General features: G+C 35.3%; 1 protein-coding gene across 2 annotated transcripts in view; it reads right to left on the bottom strand.

Moving 5' to 3' along the window:
* EHBP1 (EH domain binding protein 1) overlaps positions 1–14587 on the bottom strand; it is a 317715-nt gene that overhangs the window by 274136 nt on the left and 28992 nt on the right. For both annotated transcript variants that reach the window (XM_011956827.1, XM_011956828.1), the window contains exon 3: positions 3699–3756. In XM_011956827.1, coding sequence (XP_011812217.1) covers positions 3699–3756 — 58 coding nt within the window. The remainder of the gene's footprint in view (positions 1–3698; positions 3757–14587) is intronic.

The raw sequence follows: 14587 nt of genomic DNA, 5'->3' as shown, positions 1-14587 counted from the left end.
ATGGGTACAGCACACCAACATGGCACATGTATACATATGTAACAAACCTGCACATTGTGCACATGTACCCTAGAACTTAAAGTATAATAATAAAATAAAAAAACAAAAAAACAAATAAAAATCCCCTTCCATGGTAAAAGAAAAATAAAATAAATAAAAATATGTATATATCTCTCTCTCTCTCTTCTCTGACCAATAGTTGCAGAGATTTGTTCCTCCTACATGAGTTCAATGGTACTTAGCAGCAAGTAATGTATATTTTAAAGGAAAAGCATCAGAAAACAGAAAGGTCTTTCAGAATGAAAATGGTTCTAGTCTTTAGATTTAATGTAACTGATAGCTAACTTAGTAGCTGGAAACAAATGGTTTTCAATACTTCTAAAATGTCATGGATCTCACTCTCAAGATTTTTTTTTAAGTTGCTTAACTTTTACAATAATATAATCACTTCCTTCATAGTTTCTGGAACTTATTTTTATTTCCCTATTTAGCTTATTATGTACAATTTATAAAACGGCATTTTCTGTCTTTTTTTTTTTTTTTTTTTTGAGATGGAGTTCCGATTTTGCTGCCCAGGCTGGAGTACAATGGCATGATCTCAGCTTACTGCAACCTCCACCACCCGGGTTCAAGCTATTCGCCTGCCTCAGCGCCCGCGTAGCTGGGATTACAAGCATGTGCCACCACATCCAGCTAATTTTGTATTTTTAGTAGAGATGGGGTTTCACCATGTTGGTCAGGCTGGTCTCGAACTCCTGACCTCAGGTGATCCACCTGCCTTGGCCTCCCAAAGTGCTGGGATTACAGGCATGAGCCACTGCGCCCAGCCTAAAATGGCATTTTCATAAATACATGAACATACTGCATCATACTAACTTTTCACAAGAAGTACATCTGTTTTAAGAGAAATCACAATGATTCTAACACATCCAGTAAAGATTTTAAAATATTAAGAGCATGACACATGGAAAATTCATTCAACAATAAGTAATTTCTTCCAGAAAATATTATATTCTAAGAAAACCAACCTGTAGCCTCATATGTTTGCATTTTGGATTCAAACAATGTTTGATACAATATGAAAAAGAATCTGAACCTAACAGAAGTTATTTGACTGACTTTTCAATCTTTTCAATGTAAATGCAATGAAATAAAAAAGAATATCAAACATCAAATATAGGTTTTTCTTTTCTTTTTTTTTTTGTAGAGATGGGGTTTCGCCATGTTGCCAGGCTGGTCTCAAACTGCTGGACTCCAGTGATCCAACTGCCTCAGTCTTCCAAAGTGCTAGGGTTACAAGTGTGAACCACCACACCCAGCCAGGATATTCTTAATTGACCTATAATCTAACATATTTCCTTATGTTTCTCATTTTCTCTTAGAAAATAATTGTCATCTAATTTTTTTTCAAACCCTGAATGTGGCATTCAAGCTAATTATTAAAAGAGATAAACTGTTTTTTGTTGATAACTAAAAACATTTAGAGGCTATTTCTAAAATGTATAGTTTCTAGTCATATTCACCTGTTATACTTAGTGGATAAATTTATATTGGTCCTTTCCACAAAAGCTTATATTGACGAACAAATGTTATGTTTCTTTTTAGAACCCTTTCTCATATGTTAATGGTAAGAAAGCATTCAAATTACAATGCTCCCAAACTATAAACGTATGCTTTAAAGATGCTGCTGCTCAGGATGTGAGGCAACTGAAACTCTTCAATATTGCTGGTGAGAGTGCTTGGCAATTTCTTACAAGTTAAAAATGAACCTTCCCTATTACCTGGTTATGCCTTTCCTTGGGATATGCTCAAGATAAAAAAATATTTTTCCCCAAAGACACTTGTACAATAATGTCCATAGCAGCTTTATTCACAAGAGTAAAAAACTGGAAGAAAAAAAAAATGTTCATCAACACAGGAAGAGATAATCAAATTGTAGTATATTTGCATAGTGGAATACTACTTAGCAATAAACAAATAAACTACCAAAACAGCACGAATAAATCTCAAAAACGTTATGACAAGTGAAACAAGCCTGACTATACTACTGTACTATTTTACATGAAACTCAAGAACAAGCAACACTAGTCTATGGTGACAGAAAATCAAAACAGTGTTCACCTCTGAGAGTTAGAAACTGCCTAGAAGAGGAACAAAAGAAAAAAGTGATGGAAACACTCTGTATCTTTACAGAAGTGGTAATTATATAAGTATACACATTGATCAAAGCTTACTGAATTATAAAATTAAGATCTGTGTATTACACACATGTAAGTTTTAGCTCAATAAAAATAAAAGACTTGAAAAAATGCCCTAAATAAAAAATTTTAAATCCAGAAAATCATAGAATTTCAATTAAAACTAATAAAGTTTTCTTTATACAGGTCTACTTGTAGAAAAACCAACATTCAATAAACATTCTTGTGGTCATTGTATACTAATAAAAAATATAGTCACATTTATTTATAGAACAGAATTTTGTTTTTAGAGACACAGTCTCACTCTGTCACCCAGGCTGGAGTGCAGTGGCACAATGCTAGCTCAAAAAAGCCTCAAACTCCTGGGCTCAAGTGATCCTCCCACCTCAACCTCTTGAGTAGCTGGGACTACAGGTATATCAACACACTTGGCTAATTTGCTTTTGTTTTTGCTTTTGTTTTTGTTTTTGTAGAGATGGGGTCTCACTATGTTTCCCAGGCTGATCTTAAATTCCTAGCCTCAAGTGATCCTCCTGCCTTGGCCTCCCCAAAGTGCCAGGATTATAGGCATAAGGATAGAATCTGACCAGGATAGAATTTTTAAAATATCTGTAGAACTGTTATTGAATTTTATAAAATTTTGTTCCACTCCCCACAAACAAAATTATCAGTACTAAAAGAAATTTAAATCTTTGAAAAACCCAACTCCTCTTCTGCAACCCAACAACAGACTCAGATAACTCGTAACTCCTTAAGTGTGCCCTAACTTTGTCATCTTGTCATCTAGATAAATTAATCTCAGGTACAATTGTGTAAGTGGCACCTGTTTAATCATTAATTCTTAACACTGTAGTACAGAGAAGTTACTTAACTATTATGTTATTCAAGGCTCCTATCCTAGTCCATTTGTGTTGCTGTAACAACATGCCACAGACTGAGTAACAAATAACGAGCAGAAATCTATTTTCTCACAGCTCTAAGAGCTAGAAGTTCAAGATCAAGGCATCGGCATCTGGTGAGGGCCTTCTTAGTGCATCCTCATGTGGCAGAAGGCAGAAAAGAAAAAAGGAAACAAACTCCCTCTATCAAGCCCTTTTATAAGGATGCCTAATTCAACTCACAAGGGAGAAGTCCTTACCCTAATCACTTCTTAAAGGACCCACCATCCCCTTATATTAGGTTGGTGCAAAAGTAACCGCAGTTTTTGCTATTAAGGCAAAACCGCAATTACTTTTGCACCAACCTATTCTATTACACTGGCAATACCTGATTTTTTCCAAACCATAGCAATTACCAAATTCAAGACCAAAACTCAGGTATCTGGCTCCCATTTTAAGAACAAGCAGTTAAAAGATTATAGCATCTGATCAATCCATTTTCAGTAGACAATCAAGAAAAAAAAAAAATCAAGTAACATTTTAAAATATTCTACACTGGAACCACAGCAGTTTGCTAATCTGTATTCAACATTTAGGTAAGAAATTTAGAAAATACACTAACCTTAGAAGACTTCCTTCGGCTTCTTCTGGTCCAAACTACCACCAGTTTATCTGGTTGCCTGCCAAACAGAAAAAAAAGTTAAACATAATTTATCTTCAATAAATAAAGTTTCATTTTAGTGCCTTCAAAAGAGCAAAAATGTCATCTGCTTTAGGTTACATAGAGCAGCTACTGTTACAATAAAGCTCTATCAAATATAGTAGATGTTGACTACAGATGTGACCTAATTTGCATAACTAATATTTCCTCCTTGTCCTTTTCTAACAATATTTAAGCAAGTTAATTCACAGGGACAAACCAAGTAAAATAAAATATTCAGAACTGGTTACTATTTTAAAAAGAAAAAGCACACACATATCTTCTCCAAAAATTAATACCATACTTCTAACACATTATTCCCTTTAATGTGAAGTAAATAGGCATAAAAAGGGCACTTCCAAAATAATTTAAATCTATGAATTCACTACTTTTGCATCTCTATATCTCATGAACAATGCTTGTGGTTTTTAAAACATTATTGTAGCCAATCATCTCAATTATCTTCATAAAAACAATATGGTACTGAAAAAATAGGCAAGGTACATATTATTATCCCTATTTTAATTAAGCTTAAAAGACTATTAAGTTAAATAACTAACCAAAAGCTCTGGCAGAACCAAGACTGAAATACAGTCTTCTAAACTCAGATTTCTCTTCTTTATCTTCCACTAATATAAAGTCAAACAAAAATAATACATTTTCAGGTAATACTAGGTTGGTGCAAAAGTAACTACGGTTTTTCCCATTCCTTTTAATGGCTAAAACCGCAATTACTTTTGCATCAACCTAATACAACTAAGTTCTCTTTTGTTCTTATAAAAAACATCAAGACTCTAAGTTATTTTACTTAAATTTTCATTTAAAAAAATTCTTAGATAAAAGCTTCTTAACCAAGAAATGAATGTCATACTCATCTTGTTGACCTTCACCACTTTCTATATCCTGTTCATTTTACACTGGAATCCCTTGCCTTCAGCAGATAACCTTTCCTTCTGTTTCATTTAATTAAAAACATATATACATACATAAAAGGCCTCCAGCCTTAAACTCCTCACTCAGTGATCCACCTACAAACCTATATGAGAGTTATACCAATGGAAACACAAACAACTGTTAAAAGAAAAACAACAAAAAAAAAACACCTTCTTCAACACAAAAACCTGGACTAGGAAAATTACAGTGAGTAAGGATGGGGTGCAGTATAACATGATAGATGGGGTTGGGAAGAAGGTATGATCAATGATGGCAAGTTAACAAGAGGAGAACAGTAGCCAACAAATGTAAGCTACCTCATTTGAAAACATTGATGGCTTGCCAGAACATTTTACCTAGATTACTGCACTAACCTCTTCACTTATGCTCTCACCTCCACAGCTCCAGCCCAACTTCAACTCTGAAATTATATTTCAACAGTACTTTTATAGAAATGCTATCTTACAGTTTCTCCTTGTTTATCATCATACGCTGGGCTCTTACACTGAAGGTACTACCAACTGGCCCTTGCAGGTTGAATTTTACAGGCTTACTTGACTGAAAGAGTATTCTATTTTATTTTAGTTTTAACTTAAAGTCTTTTAAAAAGTTCTTAAATACCTTTAAACAAGGCCAATGCTGTACAGATTAGGAGAGCCTCTAACACTACAAACTGCTTCACATGTGACCAGTTTCACTGTTTAAAATGATCTATCTAGACCCTATGTGCATTTGGCCCTGCAACACCCTTGTTTCTCAACATGGCTTATAAGGTATTTCACTCACCACTTGACTCTGATCTAGCTCTCTAACTGTATAACCTGCAAATATCTCATAGGCATCTTGCTCTATAACCAACCCCTGAACACATATTCCTTCATTTCTTCACATCTTTACAATGTTACAACGTTTAAAAAAACAAAAGAGCACACACAAAAACTTCCTCTTCCATTTTTCTACCTAGTAAACTCTTAATTTATCACTTTCTCTGTGTAACCCTGACCATTTCTCACGTCATCTCCCGCCCCATCCCCTCCCACCCATCCCATATTCCAAGCCTCAGAGTTAATTACGCCTGTGTTCCCAAAAATAACCTAGACACACCTATTTTCTATTTTAATACTCTGTATACCTTATATTGTAGGTATTTATTATTTCTATCTCTCCCACTAGATTGCACTATTTTATCAACCATATCTTATTTATCTTTGTATTCCTAGCAACTAATAATCTAGTACGAGGTTGAGGCTCAATGAATATGTGGCACTGAATAAACCTTAAGTTTCATCCAAGAACTCCCAATTGTTTAATTATAATTGATGACGTCCAACTGAAGCCAGTAGCTATATAATACATCATCCCTGCAACTCATCCAAGCTTTGCAGGGATCCTCATCCTGGCTGCACATTAAAATAAAAACTCTAGGGAAGTATTTCTAAATATTGATACCTAGGTTCCAGCCCTGGATAATCTGATTTAATTGGTCTGGTGTGCAGTTTTTTAAATTCCACAGGTGATTCTAACGTGCAGCCAAGGCTGGCAACCACTGTTTGACTTGAAAGCCTAGTGAGGCATTACCTGTGATGGCAATGAGAGTGTCTCCCCTACACAACATCCTCCTAGTGCCACCTGAACTGTTGCCTCATTCTAGCACCCTCCTGCCACTCAACACATCTCAGTGCTTGAGAAAATGAAAGCTTTTTTAGCATAAAAAAGCAAGAAGGGCGGTCTCCTAAGCTGCATGTATGCCTGATGTCCCAAGAATGTAAATAGATCATAAGTCACTTATTTAAGAATGCCCCCAGAGATAGCTAAACATTTTTGTGATTTTAAGTCAAGTTCATATTTTAAATATCTTCACTAGAAATCAGTCCACCATTTTATTATCAGGAACAAACTGAGGCAGAGTGTTCTAAAATAAAGAACTGCTGTGGGTTATTATTCTCAACAGAAGGGTACCAAGAACCACATAACTGGCTATCCACAATTAATATTTTAAGCATTCATGCTACACTAGAAAATAACCATTAAATATTTACTTATGTACTCCCAAGAGACCAGAGACAGGACAGTTGTGAGAGTTTTCTCCAACTACCAACAAACCTACAATCATATAATTTCCTGTCAAAAAAGTCAAGAAAACCTGATAGGGTTTCAGAGAGAATGCAACAATTGCATATTTAACATCTCTATCCCATCACTTCAGTTTAGTTAGTAGGTAGCCCTATATATAATATACACACATTTTTATCTATTACATATAAACACTTTATGGACATACACATAAAATGTATGCACAGTCACACTTCCTGTGAAATCTGTCTAAAGGGCTCCATTGGAAAAGTTGAGGCCTTTTTGTGGGCTTGTTCAAGGAAGGAAACTGTGCATTTAAAAATAAAGATTTAACACCTTCTATCCTGTCTTCAAAGCCATTAAAAAGGAACATCTTGAATCTGAAGGTGGCATGCTTTGTCTCAAATTGTGCTCTTGACGTCAAATTCTGGAGAGGAAGAAAGAAGCTAGGAAAAAGGACAGGAGACAGCAGTGAAGAAGAGCAGAGAGGACTGAAGTAGAGAAGAGAGGAGAAGGTAAAAGGAGAGCTACAATATTCAGATTATAAAGCAATTAGCTTGAGCTTTCCCTGGCATGCAACTAAGGCGTGCCCTCCTCTTCACCACTAAGTGAACTACTGTGTATGAAAACTAAGTTTAAAGAAAAACATTTCTGGCTTATTTTAACTCCTTTACTCTTTTCCACTCTCTGATGTATGACACACGTGTGAGGTGAAACTTTAAAAGCCATGAGAAAAACCCGAAACTATCACATGAAAATCACTCCCATCACTTTCCATAATCATAATAAGCATTCGACAAATATTTTACTGAATGTCTGCTATGTTCCTGGCACCATGCTGAGCAATGGAGACGCAAGGATGAAAGAAAGATCCATTGGAAATTCACAATCTAGTGGGGAGACAGACCATTAAACCAACTACCCTAGTCCAGGCACAACCTTGGAGAACACAGAGTAGATGAAAAGACCTTAGCTTAAAGAAACTATTTATAAATATCTCAGGAAACAACATGAACAGTGGCAGAAAGAACGGGCCCAACCACAGAGATTACTAGATTTAAAATTTGTAAAAACTGTAATTTACAATGACACTTTCAATGTAAAGCCCAACAAAAGATGAGTGACTAGTTATAGTATGTCTGTTGACTAGAAAATCACAGAGGCATTAAAAATATTTTCTAAGAACATTTGCAAACATAGGACAATGCTTAGGATATCATGGTCTGTTTGTTTAGTATAGATTTTGATTTTTCTATATTATATAATAAGAGAAGAACCAAAGGGAAATACCTCAAAATGCTATCTGTGTTTATTACTGGAAAGTAAAATTACATGTCATTATACTTTTCTGTATTTTCTACCACGAATTTATATTACTTTATGCTGGTGGGAGGTGTTTAAATGTGGGGAGTGAGCTATTAAAAATAAATCAGTTGCACACTTACTAAGAAGTAGAATAAATACATATAAATCAGCACTTTTAAGTTTGGAATTAATTATGAACAGACAGAATTAAATAAATTAATTTTTTTAAAGTTCAGAGAAATCACAAAGCCCTCAAACAACTAAATTAATTTGTTTTCCAAGTCAACAGAAGTGGGGGAGTAGTATTCTTTGTCTTAAGTTAACATAAATGTTCCCCTAAGATTGGAGCAAAATTTTTAAATAGGCCCCACTTGACTCTGGCAACCTCCCCTCCTTTTTTGGTAGCTCCTTCAGTTCCTGGGCCATTCTTTCTCAGGCACTGAAAGTCAACATGACATTCCAGTCTGGGCTGGCCAGACCCAAACAATAATATGACAAATGCTTTTCAGACCACTCATTTTTTTTCTACATCAATTAAAATTCCCATTTCTCCAGGGTATCTTAGAAGGTTATTAAGAGGAAAGGAATCCGGGGAAAAAACTCGTATTAATTCAAGAGATATGAATTTATAAAAGTGGACCTTTCAAAGATGACATAGTACAGTTGTCCCTCCATATCTGTGGGGGATTGGTTCCAGGACCCCCCACAGATACCAAAATCTGAGGATGTTCAAGTTCCTTATAAAAAATTATGCAGTATTTGCATATAACCTATACAAATCCTCTTGTATACAGTCACACACTGCTTAACGATAGAGATATAGTCTGAGAAATGCATCATTAGGCAATTCTGTCCTTGTGCAAACATCACGGAGTGTACTTACACAAACCTGGATGGTATAACCTACTACACACCTAGACTATATGGGAGAGCCTATTGCTCCTAGGCTAGAAACCTGTACAGCATGTTACTATATTGAATACTGTAGGTAATTTTAACACAATGGTTATTTGTGTATCTAAACATATATAAACATAGAAAAGGTGCAGTAAAAAATACAGTATTATAATCTTACGGGACCACCTTCAGGTATGTGGTCTGTTGTTGACCAAAACATTATTCGGCAGTGTATGAGTAAGTTTAAATAATCTCTACATTACTATACCTAATACAACAATGTAAATACTATGTAAATAGTTGTTATGATGTATTGTTTATATTATTTTTTGTTATTATGTTGTTATTTCTATTTTTTTTCCCTGAATATTTTCAAGTCACAGTTGGCTGAATCCACAGATTCAGAACCTGTGGATAAGGAGGGCAGACTATATGTAGAAGAGAATTCTAGAGCAGGAATTAGGTCTGATACTAAGTGACCTTAGAAATATCTCTTTCTTTCTCTGAGCCTATCCCCAAATTTGGACTTCATTAAAATCTCAACCAGTTAAAAAACAAACAAACAAAGAAACAATAACAACAACAACAACAAAAAAAACACTGACACTAATTGGCTAAGTATTTGGTGGTTTAAAAGCAAAACGAAAAATTCAGAAATAGGGTAAAGAATATGAGGCAAGGATATTTGTCTCCTGTCTATTAACAATCTAGAGGTAGCTAATATTACCACCTTTGAACAACATTATGAAAGGGGAAGTAATAACTTTTAGCACAGCAGTAAACTGACTATCAGATTTATGCTCCCTGTCCAAGGCACAGTGTTAATCATGAGAGGTGTTACAAGAAATACCCTACTCCCAGCCCTTTCCAACCACCACCACCATGTTGGCATTAAGATGGGGCCACATCATACTTCTCACCACTAGAACATGAGAAGGGGTCTATGTCACTTCTGGAGTAAATGAATAATAAACTAGTATATTTTCCCCACACTATCTAAATGGACAGGATTCGAGAACACACAGGAGGGCATAGTCGTAAGACAAGAGTTGCCTAGGCTCCTGAATGACCACACAGAAGGTCAGCTGACCTGGAACACCCTCTCTACATTGAGAAGTGAGCAAAAAATAAACTTTTGTTAGGTTAACCAACTTGGATTTCTGGGTGTATCTGCTACAGTAATCCCTCAATGTTCTAGAAAACTCAGTAAATTAAAAAAAAACACATAACAATAATAGTTGCTGTCTTGTAAAAGCTTACATTTCAAAGTGCTGAGACCAAATTTATCCTTTTTATGTCCTATCAGTTTTCATTTGTATGAAATCACTGTTCCAAAAAATAAAAGATAGCTGTACCCCAAAACTTGGAAAGCCTCCAAGCTTTTCCTAAATTAAAAATAAGGAACTTTGTAAGTCTTTGGAACACAAAAAGTACAGCACATTTCTCTCACTACAGAATCCAGGATATGCTTAAAATAAGAAAAAAAGAGCTCAAAACATTAATACCAAACTTAACTGAATAGGCACTTCACTAATAAGGTTATTTCTTTTAGGGAAAAGGACTCTTAGCCATAAATGAACATTTCATGGTAGGATGCTGTGAAAATTTAAACAAAAAAGAGGGAGATTATCTTATCACAGAAATACTCTAACTTTACTATTTCTCAAGTAATTATTTTTATCCTTCAGTAGGTACATCTGCCTCCTATTAAACTACCACTACTACAGCTCCAGTTAATTATACTCCTTTATGCTTACTCATAAGAGTTATTTAGCAAAGCTGCAGTAATTATTCAATAGGGAAAAAATTATACAAATACAAGACAAAGTACATACACAGGATATATTTCTTTTCTGTAAAAATAAAGGACAATTCTAATAATAAAATATGCAAAACATCTTTGCCAGTTAAATAAAAATACTTTGCTTTTTTACCTATATTTTTGTGTCACTCTATTGTTTAAAAAATATTTTAACAGAGCAATTACTTTTGGTTAAAAATAACTGATAACGCAAATGAACTTTTCTGACAGGTATTTCTAATATCTATATGCCAGTATTTAGAAACAGCACCTCAAATTGAGGAAACATAGTTTGATGTTTGGCATATTACAGCAGAGTGTACTTTCAGATGGGCCATCAAAAATAAATAAATAAATAAATATCTTATTAACAACAGTATAAAGAATTTACAATTTTTCTTTCTTTTCTTTTTTTTTTTTTGAGACAGGCTCTCACTCTAGCCCAGGCTGGAGTACAATGGAGTGATCATAGCCCACTGCAGCCTCAGACTCCTGGACTCAAGCAATCCTCTTGCTTCAGCCTCCTGAGTAGCTAGGACTACAGGCACATGCCACCACAGCAGCTAATTTTAAAATTGTTTTGTACGGATTGCTATGTTGCCCAGGCTGGTCTCCAACTCCAGGCTTCAAGTGATCCTCCTGCCTGAGCCTCCCAAAGTGTTGGGATCTCAGGCATGAGCTACCACACAAGCCTAATTTTTCTAATATAAGGATATTTGTAAGACAAACAGCACTATAATGAATCACTGCTGTATATGTATGCAATATTGGTCTTCTCAAATAACACTTCATACTTTATTGTTTTATAGTATCACCCATAATGATTCCTTTAATTTAGCATATTATTTACTCTTCTCTTTTTTTCCAGACCTATTGGAAGAAGACTCACATGTTACTAAAACAAATATTAGTATACCCAGGTTATATACCTGGTTCCCTGGAACTGAAGTTAGTAGAAAAACAAACAAACAAAAAAGAATCTATCAATCTGACCATTCCTCAGCCCAAACAATCATATTCACAATTTCATCTCAACACACTTCTATAATTACTGCAATTGTGCGTTTTGGATGACTACATTTGTCTGTCTTGCTTCTGACCTTAAGGGTCTCAAGAGATTTCCTGGTATTCAAAAAGCATTTATTAAGAAGAGGGCAGAAAAACAATATGATAGATAAAAGAATCACAAGAAGACAATTTTCTTCTGGTTGCATCATCTAAGCCTCAAGATGTTCCTCAACTGTGAAATAAGAATACAGGACCAATGTAAGGAATAGTTAAGATATATGAAGTGCTTAGTGGGGCGCTTTGTTTTCAGTAACTTCTCCAAAAACATTAGCAACCAGTCCGTGTATACACACAGAGCTTCCAAATAGCTTCGTACAGTCTCCCTCTTAAATGCGAACAGACGACCAAAGATCATCTAAGGAAAGCCTCCAATATGAAAGAAAACAGGCTAAAAAGGAGAAAAAGAACTTGCAGGAAACCGAGACAGTATCACCAGTATGCTCAGAGGTATTAAAGACATTACACTCATGAAAAATACCAAAGGAATATTTAATACATAAGAAAGCATTCTGAAGATTATGTCATTATTTTTCATTAGGTGAGCAAAAAATGCAGAGTTGGAAGATAAATTTGATGAAATCTTCCAGAACTAGAATAAAATAACAGTTATTTTAAAAGAGAGAAATACAGGAAATTCAGATAAATTCAGAAGGCTAAATATCTGACTGTCCCCAGTATAGCAGTGAGAAAAGGTCCTAAGATGTCATTTATGCTGGACGCTTTGAGAAAGACCATTCCAAAGTGGAGCAGGACACTTGTGGGCTCCAGGGGAGGAAAGGAACTGATGAATTACCAATGTGTTTAACTGTTTGAGAAGGATTTTGAGAGGTAACAGGTACGTTTAAGAATAATAATGATACACACACTGCAGGGTCATAAGGGAAGATGGGGGGAGGACAAAACAAAATTAGTAATTATTAATATAAGGAAATTTTTTAAAAATGGAAATGTGATAATACTATAGGGCTCAGCTGCTAACAATGTTTACTAAGTCACAATGAATTCTGACCTAACTCTGATAGACCTGACCGGTAAGTGAGGGGATGGGTAAAAAGAAGGGTAAATATGCTTCAGGGAGGATATGATAAGAGGGCTAAATCCTCACCTACCAAATCAACAAGTTAGTAGATAGAGTCTATAATCAAAAAAGTAAAAGAACAGTTGAAAGTATGTTGCTGAACAATAAAATACTACTTCATACCACCCATTAGGAAGGCTACTAAAAAAAAGACAAAGGCCAGGCACTTTAGGAGGTGGAAGCAGGAGCATCACTTGACCCCAGGGGTTTGAGGCCAGCCCAAGCAACACAGTGAGACCTCGTCTCTACAAATAATTTAAGTCAGGCATGGTGGTGCATGCCTGTGGTCCCAGCTACTTGAGAGGCTGAGGTGGGATGATTGTTTGAGCCCAGGTGGTTGAGGTTGCAGTGTGCCATGATTGCGCACTGCACTCCAGCCTGGGTCACAGAGTGACACCCCCATCTCAAAAAAAACAGAAACCCAAGGAAGGGCCACGCACAGTGGCTCATGCCTGTAAGCCTAGCACTTTGGGAAGCCAAGGTGGGAGACTGCTTAAACCCAGGAGTTCAAGACCAGTCTTGGCAACATAACAAGACTCTGTCTCTATTAAAACACACACAAGCATGCACACACACACAAAAGGCAGAAAAAGAGTGGAAAAAAAGGTACAAAGAACAAAGGTAACAAGTAGAGAACAGTAACAAATAAGGGAGACATTAATCTAACTACACGAATAACCACTTTGAATGTCAGTGGTATAAATGCACCAATTAAAAGATTGTCAGAGGTTCAAAAAACAAGACTCAATTGTATGTTTTCCATAAGAAACCTATTTTAAATATAAAGACAAGTATAGATTAAAAGTAAGTAGATGTAGACAAATATACCATGCTAATACTAATCAAAAGATTTGGTTGCTTACATGCTTGTGAAACAATCTACAATGAATTATATATACATATATATAGTTATATATGTATGAATTATATATATAATTATATATATAGTTTAAAAACAACAAATTTATTTGAAACATCTCAAAAAGAAAAAGACACATGCCACACACCTTACATAAGAATAAACTCAAAATGGATCCAAGATGGAAATGTTAAATGTTTTTTTAAAAAAAAAAAAAATGAAGGTACTAGAAGAAAACATGAGTGAATTTCTATAAGCCCGTATAGAGAAATGCTTTCACTATGTCTCAAAATCAAGATGTAATATTGATAGATTAAATTTAAAAAAAAAAGGCATACTGAAAAACGCCATAAACAAAGTCATACATTAACGAAATGAGAAAAACTATTTGCAATATAAGACACTGGTAAAGGAAAGACAAAAAGACTTCTACTTTCCAGTCAAGCATGTCAGGAGCTTGGAAGCTGTCACTTCTATCCCCACAACAAGAAAAAGCAAACAAACTGAAAATCAACAACTCTTCCTAGATTCCTCAGAGAATTGAGGTCACAGGGCAAATCATACCCCCAAAACTGGAGTGAGAGGCAGACAAAGAGAATCACAACTTACAGGAGAAGCAGCCCAAGAACCAGTACGCTCCACAGTAACAGAGTAAGAAACTCTAAATTGTAACTGACCAATTACTAGAGGTTGGATGTGGACAAGTATGAGTTAAAAACTCCCAGGAAGATCAGTCTTGGGAGGCCCCACATTTTTGTGAGTTTTACCTCCAGGAGCCCTACCAGGTTCTCTCAGAG

The sequence above is a fragment of the Colobus angolensis genome, unplaced genomic scaffold (genome assembly GCF_000951035.1).
Source record: "Colobus angolensis palliatus isolate OR3802 unplaced genomic scaffold, Cang.pa_1.0 Scaffold425, whole genome shotgun sequence".
NCBI classification, from domain to species: Eukaryota; Metazoa; Chordata; class Mammalia; order Primates; family Cercopithecidae; genus Colobus; species Colobus angolensis.
Note: the sequence above shows the minus strand (reverse complement) of the source record. Positions and strands in the feature narration are given on the sequence as shown.